Consider the following 21,444-nt stretch of genomic DNA (forward strand, 5'->3'; position numbering starts at 1 on the left):
TGTCCAGATCTGCAAGTGTTGGCTTATGTTTCTGCTGGGCGAAAACATATGAAGCTGAACACTTCTGAGCTACAGAAAGAACTCAGGATAGCCCATCAATAAAAGTTTACAACATTAACAGCAGAACAAGATGGCAAATAAGTGAACAACTAGCAGCACTACACACATGGCATACAAAAAAAAGACGTGTTTCCAGCAACAGAGTAGTTTTCAAGGAAGTATCTCTTGCAGCGCTAAAAAATGAGTACAATGGACATGGTTTTTCACCACGATCCTGAGCTAAAATGCAACCTCAAGACTCCAAAAACAGGAAGCAATCTGGTGGTGTCAGGATATCCCCAACACTACCTCACTCCAGGTATCTACTCCCCGGTGCATAAGGGCTCCATCAGTTTGGGGCAAGGTTATGTACAACACATGAGGAAATGAAAGGCTCGCATCACAAGGTTGTGGCGCTTGTCACGTACGACACGACAACCGTGATATCATCAAGCTTCCCACCATAGAACCGGTATCCAGCCTCTTGAGCAGCAGCAGCAAAGGGTGATTGCCTATTTTTATCCAGTGCTCTTTCCCGAGCAAGGGCAGCAATTTTCTGTGCTGTGGCTTGAGCCCCAAGTCCGGCCCTCGCAGCCTCAACAACGATAGTAGTAATTTCATTGGTGTAAAGATTGTCGAAAAGCCCATCCGTGCCAGCAATAATGACATCGCCAGTCGCAACCGGGTAACGAAATACCTACATAAGTGAGTATGGGGTGGGATACACTGATATACAATATTTTGATGCTATAAACTTACACAACCTATTCAAAGAAGAAGTAAAGGCTTGTAAATATTACTATGCTTTATCAGAGATTCAAACTTCAGAGTTCTCCAAACCATGATTCAAAATAAACTATTCCCTCCGTCCCATATTAAGTGACTCAAATTTGCCCAAATATGGATGTATCTATACCTAAAAAGCATCTAGGACGGAGCAAGTATTCAAAGTTATTATTTTGTCACTTAATATGGGACGGAGCGAGTATTCAAAGTTAGGCACCCCCATCTTGGGGTTCTCCACTTTAAGCGAAGTCAGGATGTACTCACCTCAGCAGAACTAGGAAGATCACTGCCACCCCCACTCTCGAGCTGATAAGTAAAATTAAAATCATGCTGCTGTGAAGGTGATCTCAGAACAGTACGTCCATCTCTGACTACTATGAAGCCACTGTCCCCAAGATTTACAGCGTGAATACCCTGCAAGTTTAAATAGTAGGACAGTAAACATCACTTTACTAGCAAAAAGGACCGTGAAATAAACCTACTTATTTCTTTATTTCCTTCTAGTTATGGGAATCGGGAACTCCTAATTCTGTTGAATTGAAACTTGAAAGTATTCAGCTGTCAGACATCACCAAACAGATGGATACAAGATTATTTATCAGTAAAGTTGCTGCAATAATCAGTGGACGGGAATATCCCAGCACCATGCCACCCGAGAAAGTAAGTAGCACCAAAATGTGCTATTTTAGCTCTCCTGATTCTACCATAACAATGGGTTCTTTTCCCCAAACCACATGAGAGATGCCTTAATGTACAGTCACATTTTTTGTTTATTCACTAGTCAAAAAGGTATATCAAATAGCAATGGTCTACAGAGCAAACAAGTAAAAACAGAAAAATCTGGCTAACCTGCTCTGTAAGAGCGATGATACATGCAGTCGATGATCCCCTTGCTTTGGTGCTGATAAAAGCCTTTTCCAAAACTCTTGATGGGTCAATTGCACCTTCCGGTTCATCCTTGATAGCACCAATTGATTTACTCATTAGCTCCTTCGCATATAGTCCAGCATCAACACCGTGATCTGCCCAACCACCAACACCATCTGCCACACCAATTGCCTGTTCATCGACGCAAATAAAATGGCCATCTTCACCACCTGTTGCTTCCTTAGCAGGGTGAGGCAGGTAACAAGAACCTGAGAGCAGCTTCAGTGCTTTAGAAGCAGGTGACTTTCTGTAGAGGAAATGCCAGTAAGCCAACAGCAGTGCAAGTGAACAGTAGAACCATTGCGACGGCATGAAAATAACAGAAACATAAATTTTCTAACATGTTGCTATTTGTTTAAAATCAATTTAACAACCATTTCAGGGCAAGGAGTCATTACAAAGTTAGAGTGGCACATGCAAGAGGAAACATGGTACGTACCCATCAGAGGCCGTGTCCATTTGCTTATCCTGTACTGCCTCATCGAGTGTATGTTGACGCTCTGTAGCTCCAGCAGAATACGGTGCCACACATGACGTGCTCAAGTCCCGAGTCCATGGCTCGACTGAGAAGCTCAGCTTCGAACCTGGCCCAGCTGCACTAGTCCAGAATGTTCTAGCCGAGCCCCATTGCTCACGGCATTTCAAGTTCGCGCCAACCTTCTTATAGTACTCCACCCCTCTATACTTAAATGAGACCTCCGGCCTCGCTGCACTCCCAACTGATCCCATGGCGACAATACGGGAGGTGTGGTTGCCTACAGACGAGTCCTTCTCCAGTTGGCGCTTGGCGGCACCCAGCTCAGCTCGCCCGAAAACATAGCCGCAGGCAGCCATAACAATGCCCCGCTGCAGCAAGCCCTGCCCCGTGCCGTGCGAGCGCACGCAGGGTGTCCGGTGGATGGCGGCGACGAAAGCAGCGGCGGGCGCACGGCGGTCGGCGGTGTGCAGGAGGCGTGCCGGGTAGGTGGAGAGCATGAACCAGGTGTTGCCGAAGAGGAAGCTCCGGCCTCCGCGGCCGAGCAGGAGTTCCTTGTGGGAGGTGAGATGTGAGCTGCCGCCTCTGCTGCTGCCACCGCCGCCGGCTAGCAGCATCTTAGGACCGAGCGAGACGCGCTCCCGAAGATCTCATCACCTCCTGCCACCTGCCAGGGGAGAAAATCCTGCAGCTTAGAATGCAATATTCGGAAGTTCTCCACAATTCTAGTCAAATTAATAACTCAATCAAGGGGGGAAACGGGAAACATTTCAACATCGCAAGGCACGATGCTCCCGGACATCAATTCAGCTACTCCGTACAAAAATTGCTCAATGGATAATCTTCTCACCACGAAAGCGGTCGCGGGATTTTTCAGTTCCGGAGGCTGGAGTCTCGAGCACGCCCGCTCCCGCTAAGTGGTTCGCGCCTCCAAGCTATCCGCCGGGGAGGAACTTGCTAGGGCTCCGTGGCAATCGATTAGGGTTTGCTTGTGAGACAGAGCAGGGGAGGGGACAGGATAGGGCGAGGAGGACAAGGTCGACTTGATTTGAACCCTAGAAATTCGACGCGTGCGGAAGAGGATGGCAAGACTGGGCCGGCGTTGACTAATCACCATTCACCAGAACGGTGGTGAAAGGCCACTCAAGGCTCAAGCCCGATCCGGCCCATAAAAAGGTAACTACCGCAGAATATGAAATCACTTCTGCACAAAAAAGAAGTAAATACTAACCACAGGATCTGCCTGGTGGATGAGGAGACTACAAATTACAATTTTCTCACAGGAAAAAAAGGAGATTAAACTTACATTCTCAATAAATAAGGGAAATTGTACGCAAAATAAAATAAAATAAAATAAGGGAGATTAGAACTTGCAGTTAACGTGAAACCATATGCATTCAGAAACAATCACTGATCCCTCAGATGATAAATTGATGCACTGAAAAGACTGACAGAAATTTATCTTGAACATAAGGTGAAACAGAATTCAATATACAACTTTCCAAAGTACCAAGAGGAAACACCCAACACGGAAAATACAGCAGAAAGGTATTTCATTTGTGATTACAGGTGTACATGATTGGTTAGTTGGACAAGGGCTGCTATCTCAATTTATTGCTCCTATCTTGGAAAACTTTCTTGACAATTTGAATGCTGAGAACTGGTGCACAGCTTGACTTTCCGTGATAATGCCGAAGCTTTCCTGGCGGCTTGGCTCTTGCTTGTTGGAAGTGCCGGCTGATCTGCGCAGGATCTCAAAAAGAGAAGCACCTGAATTTGCATCACCCTTGGAGTTTGTACTTGTTGCGGCTGCTTTTGCTTGTGTACTGAATTTTGCTTTCTTGGGTTGGCTGGGATTAGTCTGATCCTGCAAAGTGGAATGCAGAGGGAGCACTGAGAATGTTTTGAATAATAGGGAATTAACAACCCTGGTGCCCCAGAAATTAAAGAACAGAGTCAAGCTTCAATTAAGCTTACCACATCTGAATTACTCTCAGTGGTTGCCAAGCAGCTCTTGCTGCTGCTATTGCTGTCATCACGGCCAAAAACGTATGTTTTGTAAACAGATCTGTGGGAAGATGACACTGGACCACTTGTTGTTCGGCCAAGAAAAGATGACTGCAAGGAATGTAACTGTCATGCCATGGCCAAAACATGAGGGAAAACTGCCTATCGAAAATCTCAGTTATGGCTTGCAATGGAAGGGAACTAAGAAATGACACAACAGAAAAATGGCAAGGAGAAGTACATGTAATTACCTGTACAAATATTAATGAATTATGAACAGAAAACAACTATCAAAACTAATGCAAGACTCGACTGAGTCCCGATTCTACTAGGTATGGAAGTTGAGTATGTAGTATTTTGCCATCCGAACTTTGAAGCAATATAGGCAATAATTTGCCATTTGAAGTAATTTCATATTGGAAAGTTTCAGCTAATCAACATCAATGTTTGAAGTATGACAGGAAACAGATATCAGCAATCATTCACCTTTGAAGATGAGCTGCTGTTACTTCCGACCATAAGCATTTCAAGATTTGCTGAAAATATAGAAGAAAAAAAGAAATTAGTAGACCAACCATGTTTCTAATCAAATGTAGACATGAATTAAAAATTTGGGAATCCTTACATGTGGCTTGCTTTCCCCTCCTCTTGGGTTGAGGAGCAATATTGAGTTTCTTTATCAGACTGAACACTTCCCTTGAACTGTCATCTTCCAATGGAGATATGAATGAATCATTATGCACCTACAAATACAGAAGATACCACCACTGTCAAATTATTTTGTTAAAGCACATAAGGTGAATACAAGGTTCTGTACTACATCAAGGGAGGAAATAGCTCACTGAAAATGAAAATACTAATAGTTTATCAAGCACCTGAAATATATTCTATAAATAGGTATGGGTGAATTTGAAGACACTCCCGTACTCAAAGTATTAGCACTTACATCTCGCTTTGAAATACGTTGGCGGGCCAGATGCTCCTCTATTTCCTCATCATCAGAGTGCTCATAAGTGTCATTCTCGTCTGTGAACATTTTTGCAATCATTTGTTTTGCCTTTTCAGAATTCTGCCGTACAACATTTGTTGGAGTTAACTCATATGGCATTTCAGTTTCTGATTCGTCCTCACAGTCTTCAATATCATCTTCATCTTCATCCATTAACTCTTTCTGTTCCTGGTGACCAAATTTTAATCTTTGAATGACATTATTTGTTTCAGCAGCATCTTGTTGCTGAAGCCACTTTTGGTGGAGTTCATTCCGTTTATCATGATCTACTTCTTCTTCTTCAAATCCAGCAGCTATCAGAGCATTAAGTACTTCGTTTTCATCATCTCCATCATCTTCTTCATTGTCCTTGAACCTCATCATGTCATCGTCACTGTCATCCTCTTCCTCAGCTTCAACGTCTAGAAAGTTTTTCAGCACAGCAACATCTGGACATGAATCATCTGCATGAGTTTCTCGGAGTTCTTCATGGGTATTTACATCATTTTGCTGAGTGCCTGGAGCAATGTTCTCCTTATCATTGTATTCCTCATCTTCTGACAAACTGAGCCAAATATATAATGCAACATAAATACACAATGCTTAATGATCACACTTAAAGGGTATAGAAGGATTCAAACAGATTTTCATCAGCAAAATTAAAAAATTGCATGGTGCTGTTATCTAGCGATCCAGGTGTCATGTAAGGCTACAAGCAAAAAAAATGCTACGTTGCAGCAAAAATAAGTATTCATAATTTTATGCTCACCATATAGAATAATAATAATTAAATTGACAGTGCATAGTTAAGTTTTCAAATGGCCAAATCAGGTCATTATTTTTTATAGAATATAATTAAGTTAGTGAATGGTAAAAGGTGGACAGTATCATGTACTGAGAAGAGTGTGCTATACTTACCTATCATATGTACTCTTTGTTGGGCTTGAAGAGGCGTGCGATTGAGCTTCCTCTACTGCATTGATAGGGTCATCACTTGGTTGTGCACTGTCTTCATGGTTATCTTGAGAAATACCAAGATCCTGAGAGAACCAAGTGCCCAATAGTCAAACAGCAAATCAATAAACACAAATATGAATGTGCTCTTAAACTTTATAATTGTAAATGCATTATCCGTCTAGTAATTATCTATTCCTCCGTCCAACAAAGGGTGTCTCAACTTTGACTAAATTTGAATGCATCTACTCCCTCCGTCTCATATTAATTGACTCAAATTTGCCCAAATATGGATGTATCTATGCCTAAAAAATGTCTAGATACATGTAAGAGAAAGTCACTTAATATGGGACGGAGGGAGTATACACTAAGTCATGTCTAGATACAACCAAATTTTGACAAACTCGAGACATCTTTTGTTGGACTGCGGGAGTAGCTTTTTTAGTTTACAAAATATTTCATTTTTACTTCACAGTGAGATTACTGTAAATCTACTATGATCCTGGGCAAGCAATAACCAAAGTACCAAACATTGGATAACCCAGCAACCATTTATTTGAGAGAATAGCATTCAACAGAACGCCATCTTCAACAACAGTAAAACACAAAGCATATTAGCTGCCAATATGGACCAGCGAACCAGTGCTTTCGGTGATAATTAAGTTGACATGGAAATTTTAACACATGTGAAACAAAATGGAGGCATATTACTTATAGATAAATCACGTTCATATAGTAGAAAACAGTGGCTGCAGATTGGAGTACTAGATAATTGGAGAAGAGGCACTGACCTTGTCTGGAGCTTGGCTACCATCCTTCTTGCTAGGTAAAGCATCCTGCAAACAAGCCATCACATCTCAGTACAGTATGAACATGGAATGACAAAATAACAAACTAATCAAGTGAAAGCAATGATGATCACCTCATCTTCAGGGAGACTGTCATGGTCGTTCAGGTCACTGCCATTTGCTCCAACTTCATCATTAGCATCATCCTACAAGTTGTACTACCTTTAGGTTTCATGGCCACTACACCGAGCTGAAATCAAGCTACCTGGATAAAGACTCACATTCTTCAGATCCTTGTCATCTGAGCCCACTTCCTTAACCCCCGGCATGCATGGATGTCCAGCGGCTTCACTCACAGATTCTGAAGAGTCATCGTCGTCATCGTCATCCTCCTCCTCAATAGGAGTGCTTGACCTGTAAAGCACAGTGAATAAAAATAACATCAGTAGACAATCATTGTGTTCTCTGCATAACCTCAGATAAGCAACCAGTCAACTGACTTTTTCAGAATCTCCAGCTTCCGAAGGCGAATCTTCTCCAGGACTGAGGAGATGGGTTTGTAAACTGGCTCTGCAGTCGGCTTAAATGACGCCTTCCTTGTCTCTACAAATACCACAATTAATTATAAACAGTTAGATAATGCACAGAATCTGACACCGGGTTTGTACAAAGCATGCACAGGGACCAGGGTGAACATGTATACCTCGCAGCAGCCTCTGCGACTCAACATGGATTGAATCAAGCTGCGCCCTCCTCTCCTGCAGACATCAATCCACATAACCCATTTAGCGAAATGCAATCATATGAATAACTAAGCACAAGGGGAAAAATGTATAGGAAACGTTACCTTCTCAGCCCGTTTCTTCGATTGGGCCGACTCCTTGGGCGCCGCGTCCTTCTTCCTCCTCTTGCTCCTCTTCCGCGTCACCTCCGCCTCCACGGCCATTTCGGCGCCGTCCTCAGCCTCGTCCATGTCGAGTCGCTTCTTCGCGGACTTCTCCCTCCGCAGCTCCTCGATGAGCCCTCCGCCCCCCAGCAACTCCTCCTCGCCGTCGTCGCCCTCCCCTCCCATCGGCATACCCAGCGGGTCCCACCCCGCGCCGCCGCTGCCGGACTCCGAGAAGAGCGGGTCGAGCCCGTCATCCTCCTCCTCGTCGTCCTCAGCGGCAGTGTCGGCCGGCGGCAGCGGCGAGGAGGAGATGGGGTCGGGACTAGGCGAGGACGGCGCTGGGGCAAGGACGTCCGCATCTGACGCCGGCTGCTGCGGCGGCGGAGAGGGGTTATGGCGCGGAGGAGGAGACTCTAGGTGCGGGGATACGGCTCCCGCCTCCTCCTGCGGCGGCGGTGGAGGCGATGGCGGAGATAGAGGCGGGGAGACGGCGGGAGGGGTCGTGGTGGTGGTGGTTGTCTCGGAGGATTTCCTGAGGCGCTTGAGGCGGCGGGGAGGGGATGCGGCGGCGGCCGGGGAGGTGGGGAAGGCGAGGAGGTCCGCCTCGTCGAAGGGCTCCGTGTCCATGGCGCCGCCTGCCTGCCTGCCTGCCTAGGGATGTCCGCTCCGAGGATTCGCGCAGAGAGAGAGGGCTGGGTTTGGATCGGGACGGCGGATCTCAGAGAGAGCGAGGGAGGGAGGGAAAAACGTGGCTAAGAAGGCGCGGGCGGGCGCGCGGGAGAAGTTTCGAGTTACTTTTGGCTCGGTTTCGCGGCTGGTTTTCCGCCCGCCCGCCACCGAGGGGAGGGAAGACGCCGTGACTGCGCGTGTGTGAGACCGATGACTTCGTGAGAGAGGAGGAAAGCGGCTGTGTCTGTAGGGCTCGGCCGGGTCGGCGGCGTGCGGTCGGTCGGTTGCTGCTGGGCTCATACCTCATTCGTCAGCGGGCCTCGAGAGGAGCTGGGAGATTGGAAGCCGCCAGCCCAGTGTCATGCCCTCGTGGCCTCTTTTTTTTTTTTGTTCTTTTTACTCTGTATTACACTTCGATGCATCTGCTTCTCAGATTACACGCCTAATCTGAGATTAATGCCGCCACTCACAATTGCGGCTTCAGGAACTTTCGCCATCGATTCAGACTTTCTCTCGATGGTAAGATGACATGTGTAACGAATGGTTTTTAAACTGAGTTTAGATGATTCATTAGTTGTGTATATACCTGGGCATGGACGGCCTGGGCCGGTCCGAAGCCCGACATCCCGGACAAGGATCGGACCTCACTTTGGTGTGAAAAAAGAAAAGAAAAAAAGATGGAAAATTCTATTGCAACTTTCAGCTTTACAGTTTTCTTAAACATTTGACCAACTTTAGAAAATGGAAGTACTTCCATTTTTAGGAGAACTTTTAGAAATTTGGAAGAACTTTTTTTTAAAATGTGAACATAGCAAAGATCTCTCATGATCTTAAGAGGCATTTTCGACGAATTGCTCATCTCTTGTCTTTGGAATGTGTGGAAGGAGCGTAACCACAGAGTTTTAAAAAATGCGTCCATGGAAGAGGAGGAATTTGCTTCCAAAGCTCAGGATGGTTTGAAGTCCTTTTCTTGGGCTAACCAGTTGTGGTTGTGCGGTGTTAGAGTGTAATCGTCTTTTGTGTTCATGAGGGTCGTGCTCCTGCCTTTTTCGTAAAAAAATAACTTAAAAAATCCACAAAAACTTCTAAATTTTGAGAACCAAACCTCAAAACTTTTCAGAATACCTTTTAGTTTTTTAAAAGAACTTCCATATTTTCAAAAGAACTTTCCAATATTTTGAAATGACTTTTAAATATTTGAAGATAGTTTTTCAAATTTCAACATAACTTTCCAAATTTTGAAATTAGATTCATTTTAAGGCAAAAAATTTTAAAATTAAAGAACTTTAACTTTTTCAAAAAAACAACTTTCAAGATTTCCTAAACAACTTCTAAATATTCAAACAAAACTTCCAGGTCTTTGAGCTTTAATATTTTGAATCATAACTTTTGACGTAGGAAAACTTACGGAAATTCACCAATGGACTTGTGGCAAAAACATGGTATAGTGACGAGTAGCGACCTCATCAACATTGTGTCCACACCGCTGGAAATATGCCCTAGAAGCAATAAATATTCCATTATTACATTTCCAAGTTTGTAATCAATTTTCATGGTTGTGCTATAATTGCTATGGTTCTTGAATATGAGATTTAGAGAAAAACTTAGTTCCATTCGTGGAAACATAAACACCAATAGATCACTAGCCTCGCCCCTGAGATCACTGACTCGTATATCACCGATGATCTTGTTTTCCTAATCATGAGCATTACGATGCTAATAATAATGAGAACATGTTGTTAGCTGACCAATAGTGTTGGAAAGAGCAACCTCATGATATACTGCGGGATCACATCGTCTTAGTGTAGTCTGCATAATTATAATCTGTGAAGACTTACATACGTCCTTAGACCTTTGAAAATATCATAGACCTTCGTACCTAACGGGCTAACCCCTTGGATGTGTGGTCCAATTAATTGGGTTAAGCCTCTATGGGCCTTTCTGCCCATGTAGGCTGTGGCGCGAGGTGGAGTCCTCCACAAGGGAGATGGGAAGAGGGGGGCTCCTTGACCTATAATCCTATATAAGGAGCACAAGGGGGCTCCCTTTGAGCCCCCCCCCCCCCCCCCACACACACACACACCGCCGCTAGTTGACCTCTCAAGCCATCGGACTGAAAGGTAAAACCTAGCTGTGGGAATCGGCGACATGCTTCACCAGCAATCGACTACTTATACATTTGATGGTAAGTTAGATCTTTCTACTGCATCTCCAAAGTGATCTTGGGTTGTTCGTGCGGTAGCAATTTTTTATTTATTAAGTAGCACATTCCCCTACACCGCTTTCTGCGGGTCCTCCCATGGAGGCGCGCGTTGGATCCTATCATCCCCTCGGTGGCTAGCCAATAGCGGCGCAACATAATGGCCTACCCACGACGGCATGGTGTGGCCTTCACGAGGAACAACGCGGTAGCAGGCTCCACGACGACGCGGCCTCCCCAGGTGGCTCTCGGCGGCCAGCTCTTCTTCCCGAGGAGATATCGCCTCTGGAGCTCGACGCCTTCCTCGTTGGTCGAGGTGGATTTCTATGCGAGGATTTTGTTCTCAGGGAGGAGAAATGGTGGGTGCGGTGGTTGGTTAGTGCCAAAGAAAATTCCAAAAAGGGCACGCGGTTGTGGCGTGGAAGAGATTAAAAAATATATATAATAGATATGGTGAGATAAGATGCGGTCGGTGGAGGCTGTACTGACGTGTCGTGGTTCGGCGCCTCGTGAAGCCAGTGCATTACGTTGTCTGATCTGATCACTTGCGGTACACGACACCGATGAAATCTTTTCACGCAAAACATTTATCTATACCCAACGAAGGAGTGCACGCATCGCTCGTCTTATCAATGAAAGAATCAAGTTGTGTTTATGTTTGTAGCACGCATCACTCGTCTTATCAATGAAAGAATCAAGTTGTGTTTATGTTTTTTAGCCACGACTAATCGCGATGCCAAACAATCCTACGATTGCCACGTGGCCATTTTCTTTCTTTCTTTCTTTTACAGCGTGCCATGAGGACTAGCTAGTTTGGAGTAACCTGTTTTATGTACCGTGGTTCTTCAAAAAAGTACATGACAAATCTAATGATGCTTGTCTCTTTTTGTTTCTCAATCTGATCAAAGTTATTGTCCGCACAGTTACAAACACGGGCAGTATACTAGTGTTTTCCTATTCGGCGACCTTAATTCTAACCTACAACCGTTTGTAAATAAATCATGATTCAGATTTTTTATGTGATCTCTCGTGTATATTCGGCCATTACGTTTAGAAGTATATGTTACTAGGAAATTATGTAAATTAGAAGTATATGTTACTAGGAAATTATGTAAATTTAAATTCTGTTTTAAGCTTAGCAATCTGATATCCTTTTGCCGAGCTTTATAGCCAAAGTTTGAAAATTCTGATGTGCATTTGCAAATTGAGTTAACATGTAATATTATCTTCCTATTCGAATATCTTAATTCTACATTTCTCTTTGTAGAACTATAATATTTTGGCATTGACGTGGTCTCTCGTGTATATCTTCGACCATTAGGTTTAGGGCTATGTGCGACAAGGAAGAAATGTATGAAAAATCCAGTAGTGCCATTTTCACCTTCTCAATCTTTGTAGTCCATGATAGAAAATTTTAATGCACAATTACGAATGAACGCAGTATAACCCAATCTTCCAATTTGACAATCTTAATTCTACATCCACCCGGTTTGTAAATAGATAATGGTTTAGCGTTGACGCGGTCTCCCATATATATTTTCGACCATTACATCTAGGAGTATACATTAGTATGAAATAATGAAGTTTTACGTTACGAAAAAGAAAATATATGACAAATCCAATGATGCTATTTCCACCTTCGCAATCTAGTTATCATTTTTCTAATCTCTGGAGTCAAAGTTAGAAAACCTTAACGTGCATTTATGAAATGGCATAATATAATATTATCTTCCTATCCAAACGATTTGAATTATACATTTTAAAGCGTTGATACGGTCTCCCATTTACGTTAGTAGGAATTTATGAAATTTTACGTTACGGAAAAGAAATTTATGACAAATTCCACATTGCTATTTTCACCTCCGTGATCTGATTATCTTTCTCAATCTTTGTAGTCAAAATTAGAAATTTTTTAAGCGCATTTACGAATGGCGATGATATAATCGAAACTTCACCTATCTCGTAACTCCTACAATAAATATTATCTTCCTATTCGACGATCGGATAAACAATATCGATTTAAATCCTCACCCCATCTATGACTATAAAACCACACGCACGCACAAAAGAAATTTCTACCAAGGATTTTATCTCAGACGACGTTTAGTGCCAGTTCGTCAGAAAAGAGCAAAAACAAAACCGCTGGAATTTGCAGAAAAAACAAAGGTAGCCGGCTAAAATGCAGCCCACTGGGTGTGAAAAACATAAAGAAAAGTGTCCACGCCTCCGCGGTCACCGCCACCGGCGTCCTACGCTCCCCCGAGCCCGTCCCATAGGCATGGCCATTTCCCCCCTCGCCGTCAGCGGGGCCGCCGTCGCCACGCTCGCCGTCCTGGGCCTCGCCGTGTTCGCCTGCCGCCGGTGGAGGCGGGGTTCGGCCCCCGCGTCTCCGCCCCCCACTTCCTCTCAGGTCAGACCCACCCAGGCCCCCCTGGAAATTTCCCTTCAGTCCGTTCCTTCCTTCCATTTCCTGATCACGGAATGGATCTGTTGCCGGGCGTGGCGGCCCTGCTCACGTCGTTTTCGGGTGCCGCGAATCTCGACGGTGTCGTAGCTCGGGGGGGGAGGGGGAGGGGGCTCTGTTTAGGTCGGCGATTTGATTGATTTCGAGCCCTTGGGCTAGCGCTCGCCGCGCTCCTGCCTTCTTGGTGGCGCGTGCGCGTCGTAGACTCGGCTAAATTGTAGCGGACGGGGAGCAATATTGATGCTGCAACCTGGTCCACGCGCTAGACTCTAGTTTGTGGTGATTGTTGGACTGGTGAATTCGTGCTGGTTTTCATTACTGTCTTAATATTTGAGCAACTCGGAGGTTTGGTTGGATCCTTAGTCTTTGCCATTAGGATTATCAAGCTAATAAGTTGCTGACTCGAAGGAGGGGGAGTCAGGGACTGGTTGTATTGGCTCATCTGCCATGCTCTTTGGTTCAGTGGGGACAATGGATTGGCCTTTTACGTACCTCAGCCATTTGCCCTGTTCTTTTACTCAATCTATTTTCCAGTTCTTTTACCTATGAAGACCTTTCTGTTATCAGTCACTTCTACCTCAGCACACTGATACATTGCATCTCATATGGCTGGACATGAGTCGCAACTACTTTCTGATCCACTCAAAAACAACTGGCACGGCACTAGGCTATAAATTAAAGCCCAACTGTCTTGCTTTCTTGTTCAGAGCATGGAATATTACGTCTCATAATCTTACAGTACTCTCATACAAGATATGGAAACTTATGCTGTTTGTTTCCTTGAGAAAACTTTGGCTGCTGTAATGCAACTGTATGCCAATATTATCACAGCTGATGTAATCATGTAATGAATAGGAAAAAATAAATATCTTTTTCTAATCAATGGAACGTGGAGGTATCATGTACCTGATTGATATCACTCTTTGCTTGCAGGACGATGATATGACCAGGCCTCTCATGTCAGACAATTCAGATGACTACTCAGGCCCAAGCAATAATATTCGTAGCAGTAATGCCGGGGAATCCAGAGTTTGGACAAATAGGAGTAGCACTTCACCAAGAACTCATGGCCTTGTTAGTCAAGGGATGATCTATCCCACTGAACCTCATCCTATTGAAGGTTTGCAACCAGACTTTTATCATTTCATTTTACAAGCAACCCATTTGATTCTGTTTGGTGTTTTGGCAGTATACTCGGCTCCTCTATTAATCATTGTCAAAAATTTGTTAAAATATATAGTTCTTTTAATTTGTAGGAGAAATTCATGTAATTGATGTTACAAATGGTACAATGGAAGAGCACAATCTGGCAAGTACGCTGAAGCGTACAGCAGAAGTAAGTGGGAAAATACCTGAGATGAAGCACACAAGAAGGCGTTCCGGAGAGAACAATAATGGCGGAGTTCCTGTGAAGGATATTACGATTGGTAAAATGCTCCTTCGTTATTTGGATGTTCTATTCACCATATGTTACAAATATCGTCATTTACATGCATATGCTCATGTTGTATAATCATTTGCTAGGAGTGCAGGAAGCCACCTAGCGTTGGAGGTCATAGCTGGCCCATCTCATGGAATAAACCGCTACCTGCAGTCGGGTAATACTTCCATGCTCTCAATGACTCTTGGAAGGGTTCCTCAAAATGATTTGATCCTAAAGGATAATGAGGTGTCAGGAAAGCATGCAAGGATTGACTGGAATGCAAATGTAAGTTTCTTACATCATTATTAGTTTCATCTTCAGCATGCTACTATATCCAAACCTTAGATCACTTAAAGAATTGACATGTCTGCAGAGGTAATTGACAGAGTGTTTCTTTGCCTGGAACTTTCAGTGCTTTTACCTTGTATGTTTTTAACTGTTTGTGTAGTTTGCAAATGCTGTTTCTGTTGTCAGATATGATGCCATTACTATCATTCTTCTTGGCTTGATGCTGACCTGCATATTTAGGGGGTGGGGCGTTGCCATATTGCACATTATACAAAGGAACATCACAGAGATTACATTATGTGTCTTTGGTCCATAAATCATATTGGAGACTGGCCAGGCTTTACCATTTTTGAGCAACTTAATACTAACAGTCTCTGAAAACGATATATTTCATTCATTTCATCATAGGACATATGTATCTGGGGATATCTATAGCCTTCTTCTGTTCCCATTTTATAACATTAATAAATCATTACTCTTATATTGCAGACACTCAAATGGCAACTTGTGGATATGGGCAGTTTAAATGGAACATTCTTGAATTCTCAGTCAATTAACCATCCTGATGTTGGTTCTAGGCGTTGGGGTGAGCCTGCTGAACTTGCAGATGGTGACATTATAACACTTGGGAGTTCATCAAAAATATCTGTAAGTCCTAGTGATTATTTATTTATTTTTAATGTTATCAGTAGCAGGAAGAATCTTTGACTGGCCATGGCCCAACCATTGTCAATCATTTAGTGGTTCATGTTTCCATATCTTTGGTGTACAGGGCATTTGAATTTTATACTTCTGTTCAAAAGTAAACTCCTGGACATAGATTATGACTTTTCATGCAGTACATTTGACAGAAATGTCTCTTTTTTTAGTATGGGACTATGGGTGCAGCAAAATATTTTACCATTAAACCCTCATGAAGTGTCACTAACATAATTACTATTGCCATGATAAAAGTCTAGTGTTCATAAGCTGATCTTCCATATTTGACTTAAAAACAGGTGATTCAGTTCATAAGCTGATGTATCTGATATCCACATATTTGAACCCCATGATTTAAGTCTAGTCGCAAGAAAGTCCTCAACATATTTGAACCCCATGATTTAAGTCTAGCGTTTATTTATTTCTTGGTTTGGTTGAATTCATCTTTGTACAGAAAACTCTAATAATGCTACCTCACTAGGTTCAAATTTCATTACAAAATAAACAAGTGCCAGTTGGAGTTGGTATGGCATCTGATCCAATGATAGCCCGTCGAACTGGAAAGAAACTTCCTATGGAGGATATCAGCTGCTGCCAGTATCCTCTTGCTGGCGTGAAACAGGTACATAAGTATTGTCACTAATTTTTGAAAGAGTTACACTCATTCTCATTTTAATTTATACACAGTTTGGGCTTTTCGGCATTTTTGATGGCCATGGAGGGGATGGGGCTGCAAAAGCTGCCAGCAGGTTAACTATTTTTGTCTATTCGTTACTTAAACATGTGCTTGATGTTGGGTGATACAATGATCTGATGTTGACTGCTTTTGTTGTCTAGGATTCTTCCAGAGAATGTTGCAAACATTTTGTCTCAACAGGACACGATAGAAAGAGTTCTCACATGTGGCAACGCTTCAGATGTTCTTGAATGCGCCTTTGCCTTGACGGAAGCTGCACTCGATCATCAGTATGAGGTTTTCGTCTTATCTGGCTTTCTTTCCCGGTGTCTGCATTTTAGTATTTTCAAGTTTCAAGTATGTTGCTGTTAATCATTTTGCTCGTTAGTCTATGTGCTTGACAGAAAAAATGAAGTTAGTTATTTTTACAGTGTTAATCCACACATTTGTTTCGTATAATTGGTTCTTTCAGAAATCATAGATATGCTTGACTTGCGAGCCTGTTTTGCCAATCTGATTTGATATGCATTTTTTTAATCCTTTAACCTTCTTTGGATGTGTAATTCCCTGACATATTGGTTTTCTATATTTACAAAAAATCTTTGTGTCTAACTGAAAAGCTTCAGGAAGTCCTTCATGAGTAAAGATTCCTGAACCCAGGGCAAAGATTTGCCAATTTCACAAGTTTTGAGTATCTGATTAAACACTTTGGTTGGCAATATCTAGGCTCGAAACAGGTTATGTATGGCTATATGCGCTTTTCAGTTAGAGGGCATCCATATGAGTAGTAGGAATACGATTTCTCATTTCTCGAATTACCACTTATGTAGCAACCTGAATTTTTGGCTCATGTCTGTCTATCTGTTACAGGGTTGTACAGCAACGGTCCTTCTTGTTTGGTTCGATCAGAACAAAGATTGCTTTGCCCAGTGCGCTAATCTAGGCGACTCAGCATGTATTATGAAGTAATAACATCTCTTCATCTCTCAGAGATATTTCACTATTTTCTCTTAAGTAGCAGTCAGTAGTCAATTGTTACATGTGGACCGTGCATCTCCTTATCCTTGATAATTCGAAATGAACTTATTACTAATGCTTCCCTTGTAAATAGAGGAACTGCTACCATAAATAAACTTGGGCTATGCTTGTGTGTTTTCATTGTCAAGCTCTATATCACAATAATTATTTGTATACCTTGCCAGTGTCGATGGGAAACCTATTGCAATGACAGAGGATCATCGAGTAGTTAGTACAACAGAACGAGCGAGGATAGCAAAATCAGGACATCCTCTGAGAGATGGTGAAAGCCGTATATGTGGTATGTCCCCTTTACTTGTAACGCAGACTTGACCAGTTGACCGACAATGATGTAAAACTCCCTCTTTATTTCCGCAGGACTAAATCTGTGCAGGATGTTTGGAGATAAGTTTCTGAAAGAGCAAGATTCAAGGTTTAGCTCAGAACCATATGTGAGTCCAGTGGTTCGCATCACAAAATCGTGCTCAGCTTTTGCGCTTATTGCTAGGTAACACAAGTTCCATATCTGCTAAAGCTCATGATCACTGATGTGATGTATCCACTGACTGACATGTTTTGTGCTTGATGCAGCGATGGCCTATGGGATGTCATTAGCGCGAAAAGGGCAGCACAGCTTGTCGTCGAGGTAAGAGATTATTTAGCATCTATATGCATATTAATCTCACTATTTTTTTAGTCTTGTGATGCTAGTTTTATGCTCCCTTTTTCAGCATAAGGAGAGGAACAAGGATCACAAAACTTCAGCAGACAGAGTAGCAGATCATGTGTTGAGTGAAGCCAGGAATTTGAGGACGAAGGACAACACATCAGTGATATTTGTAGATTTCGACCTTATGAGAATTGCTCCCTGAATTGCCAATTGATTTGTCAAAATCAAGCCTAGAAATCGCCCCACTTGCGGCTTCAACCCCATTTTTTTTTCTGTTCTCTTATATTTCATTAGTTCATACTCAGTTGCTATCCAGTCTCTGTATCGAAGTTTTTCTTGTCCGCAAGTACTTGGGGAGCCCTTGTGTGCGGCCGTTGCCTGTAAATCGTGAGAGGGATTTGTTAGCTAAATGTTAAATGAACTTTGCATCCTGAGATTATATGCATGACCAGAGAAGAAGCTTTGGTAAGGCTCCCCAGATATAGAATGTCGCACAAAGCCTGGTATAGCACAATAACGGCATCTCGCACAAAGCCTGGTATAGCAGACGCTTAAAGATTTCTCTATTTATGTGGATGCATCATTATTAATTAGCGTAATTTGTGTATATTAGGTTATACTAGAATGTATTAAGGTGGATTAAGGTAATACTCCCTTTGTTCCAAAATATTAGGGCGTATGAACTTTTGTTCATTGTAAAACTTTCTAAACTTTGACCAAACTTACTGTCATAAATATATTTCACGGTAGATCTAGTGATCTTGATTTGTGACTTTAAATGATGTTGGGTATTTCTATAAATTAAGTCAATTTTTCACAAGTTCAACAGTCAACAAAAGTTATATGTCCCATATTTTCGAAGATGGAAGCAAAGTAAGTACTCATATGAGGAAGGAGTACCATAAATGGAACAGCTCTGCAAACTTGTTAGCATATTGAACTGTGAGAATAAGAGCACATTGGAAGTTAATCTTTGCGATCTATGGTTGAACATGGAAATACAACACTGGCTGAATCTACAGAATAAATGTGGCAGATCACTACATCTCACCGCCAACGCAATCTATCTGATCACTTAAAAAGTATAAGTAGTGATCCTCGAGAGGCTGGTCCTGCGGCAGTGCATCCTGCTCTCTTCTTAGATGCGAAGCGGACTCCTTGAATCTCTTGACACGGACTCTGCTGTATGCATCAATGTTCATTTGCGATACCAGGAAGAGCTCTACCTCTGCAACGAACCGCGATGTTCGTCCAAGGAGGAATGGCCTAGCAGCATCAGAAAGCAGGCTCTTGAATTCTTCCCTTGTATTCTCCAGCGATATCTTCTTTGAAGCATGTGGTTTTTCTTGCCTTTTCATGAAAGACTCAATCACACCATGGATGTGGTGAACTATGGCCTCCACATTTTCGTCCTACAAAAAGGAAAATCTCAACATAAGTTACCATGAATGGCTAAAATGACCAGCATCACACTAATACTACGGAATATGCAGATCAGTCCGATTATTTTTGCCTTCGAGCAAGATGAATGAGTAACGGCCTAACGGGTAATACAGGCACTAAGGATAAGAACAGAAGATTTAACAAGGAGCCGGAGAAAGTAGAAACGGGGATACCCAAACATGCTAACGCCAGTGAGCACCAACTGGATGTTCTATATTCATTCTCTTTTTGAACAAGCAAGGTTGGCATGTTTGTGCAATCGAAATATTTAAGTGGAAATATGATTCTTGTGAGCTATAGAGTAATTTACCAAATTGCAGAACTATACCTGTGTGAGGGCCTGAATTTCCCGTCTCAGCCAAGTTTCAAGCCACATATTCTTCCGAAGGTACTTCCGTTGCTTCCAGTACTGTTGCACACTGGACATATTGTCTGAAATATCTGCTCAACACAGCAAACTTCAGTCTCTGAAAACAAACAAGGTTGTTGTATATGAAATTATTCTAAAACTGTGAAAAGAAAATAAATAATACTCCAAATCAACACAATACCTTTTGTGTTATAGAACTGTGATATCAACTCGTGTGCATCCAGAAGATGTCTGTAGCATAATAAAAGTGAGATCAATACACTTACTCATACTTGTAAGAACAAGTTTAAGTTTAAAATCACAGGAGTGAAACATAAATTATCTCCAGCTCAGGAACAAATAAACTGCATTCATGAATAGCAACTGCAGATGCAGCCACTCACAATGAGATTAGGACTGACCTCTTGGCCAGGTCCTGCGTTATGTAATGCCGCTGAAATGTTTCACCGTCAAAAGCATGAATGATAGATACATTCACAGTCTGCAAACCGATACAATATGATCAGGATCAGGGCTAAGTCAAATAATAGCTGGTCAAGTTCATAGATATAGCTTTTCGTGCTAATCAATGAAAAGGGGATTGCTAATGAATATTTTGAGGGGTGGCCCAAGCAATATCACTTTTAAGGACACATTAAGCTAACCAAACTTCACTACCTTTTCCCTACATGGAAGGGTATATATATGGTCTCTTGCAACATGCACTTCAAGATGATAGAAAAGTCGAACAGGGCAAGTGCACATAAAAATTGAACTTGGAAGATCCGCGTAGAATGGTGCTAGATAAACCACCTGCTATTGGAGAAGCAACAAAGCAGACAGGGGGTTCACCTTGCAAAGGGGACATCTCACTGAGGACAAAGGTTCTTCATGCTTGCTCGCCACAATCTTTACCCACTGACATATGCACTTGTAACAGAATGAATCTGCGCAAGAAGTACGGACGTTCAGAAATTATTTTGAACGAAGAAACTGCAAATGGTAAATCTCTGCCCAAACTCCCAATTCCCGCGGAATGCTGCTTGAACACAACAGAGAGCTAAGGCGTCTTTGCCGTTTACTTTTTGATGACTACGGAGTCATATGAAATTCTACCTGGAGCTAAACCTCCATAAAAATTCTAGAGTTCATGCTCAGTTCATACGATTCCATCGAAATTCGAAAGGAGGTAACCAATTTTGGAAGAGGAGGAGGAGACTTACGAAGGCAGGTGTCGAGGTAGGCCTCGTCTTTGAAGGCTTCGAGGCAGATGGGGCAAGCGCACGCAGCGTCTGCGCTTCCGGCCGCCGTCGCCGCAGGGTTTCTGCGGCCACTGCCGGAGGACGAGGCGGATGCGGCGGCGGAGGAAGAGGCGGCCGCCGCCATCTCCGGAAGCCTCGTCTCGCACGGACCGGAATCGCACAGGTAAACGGGCGAAGAGGCTCTGGGCAAGAGCCGGTTCTCGTCCTAGCCGTTCGTTATAGATCGGACGGTACTTCTCAGGTCTAATTTAACTACAGGAGGGAGAAGAGGAGAAGACGGAGACGAAAACGAAAAAAAAGAGAGAACGAAACAGAGCACGATGAGCCCAGAAGGCAGAAGCCTGGAGTCCGGGCCCGTGTGTGGCCCGGCCCGGCCTGGTGCTGAGTTAATTAAATCGCGAGGGGCCATTACGCAAACCTCCCATTTAATT

At 43.0% G+C, this 21,444-nt stretch overlaps 4 protein-coding genes across 5 annotated transcripts; 1 reads left to right on the top strand and 3 right to left on the bottom strand.

Annotated features, from left to right (window-relative positions):
- Positions 1-133: 133 nt before the first annotated feature.
- LOC100823140 (probable protein phosphatase 2C 55) lies at positions 134-3,334 on the bottom strand. The gene is made up of 5 exons (XM_003563967.4): positions 3,078-3,334; positions 2,192-2,894; positions 1,675-1,999; positions 1,090-1,239; positions 134-736 (listed from the first exon to the last, which is right to left on the bottom strand). The coding sequence occupies exons 2-5, from the start codon at positions 2,842-2,844 to the stop codon at positions 440-442; spliced, it is 1,425 nt and encodes a 474-aa protein (XP_003564015.1). The 5' UTR covers positions 2,845-2,894; positions 3,078-3,334; the 3' UTR covers positions 134-439.
- Positions 3,335-3,657: 323 nt separating this feature from the next.
- Positions 3,658-8,734, bottom strand: LOC100824055 (glutamic acid-rich protein). The gene is made up of 12 exons (XM_003563970.4): positions 7,812-8,734; positions 7,668-7,722; positions 7,465-7,567; positions 7,246-7,378; positions 7,099-7,170; positions 6,968-7,012; positions 6,141-6,262; positions 5,181-5,787; positions 4,860-4,977; positions 4,721-4,770; positions 4,205-4,345; positions 3,658-4,094 (listed from the first exon to the last, which is right to left on the bottom strand). The coding sequence occupies exons 1-12, from the start codon at positions 8,478-8,480 to the stop codon at positions 3,834-3,836; spliced, it is 2,376 nt and encodes a 791-aa protein (XP_003564018.1). The 5' UTR covers positions 8,481-8,734; the 3' UTR covers positions 3,658-3,833.
- Positions 8,735-12,938: 4,204 nt separating this feature from the next.
- On the top strand, positions 12,939-18,439 carry LOC100826835 (protein phosphatase 2C 70). The gene is made up of 13 exons (XM_003563979.3): positions 12,939-13,132; positions 14,120-14,306; positions 14,443-14,613; positions 14,719-14,894; positions 15,387-15,545; positions 16,078-16,218; positions 16,284-16,345; positions 16,434-16,569; positions 17,143-17,237; positions 17,475-17,590; positions 17,668-17,797; positions 17,881-17,935; positions 18,021-18,439. Exons 1-13 carry the CDS (start codon positions 13,001-13,003, stop codon positions 18,159-18,161), a joined length of 1,701 nt encoding a protein of 566 aa, XP_003564027.1. The 5' UTR covers positions 12,939-13,000; the 3' UTR covers positions 18,162-18,439.
- A 417-nt stretch (positions 18,440-18,856) lies between these two features.
- LOC100821650 lies at positions 18,857-21,212 on the bottom strand. Of its 2 annotated transcripts, none has more exons than XM_024456025.1 (6): positions 20,975-21,212; positions 20,604-20,698; positions 20,156-20,253; positions 19,954-20,003; positions 19,731-19,843; positions 18,857-19,371 (listed from the first exon to the last, which is right to left on the bottom strand). In XM_024456025.1, exons 1-6 carry the CDS (start codon positions 21,135-21,137, stop codon positions 19,000-19,002), a joined length of 891 nt encoding a protein of 296 aa, XP_024311793.1. In that variant the 5' UTR covers positions 21,138-21,212; the 3' UTR covers positions 18,857-18,999. The 2 variants fall into 2 exon arrangements, with proteins under 2 accessions (XP_024311793.1, XP_010227996.1); XM_010229694.3 differs by having other exon boundaries at positions 20,174-20,253; positions 20,975-21,209.
- Between the last annotated feature and the right edge of the window lie 232 nt (positions 21,213-21,444).

Source organism: Brachypodium distachyon, chromosome 1 (genome assembly GCF_000005505.3).
Source record: "Brachypodium distachyon strain Bd21 chromosome 1, Brachypodium_distachyon_v3.0, whole genome shotgun sequence".
Classification (NCBI taxonomy): Eukaryota; Viridiplantae; Streptophyta; class Magnoliopsida; order Poales; family Poaceae; genus Brachypodium; species Brachypodium distachyon.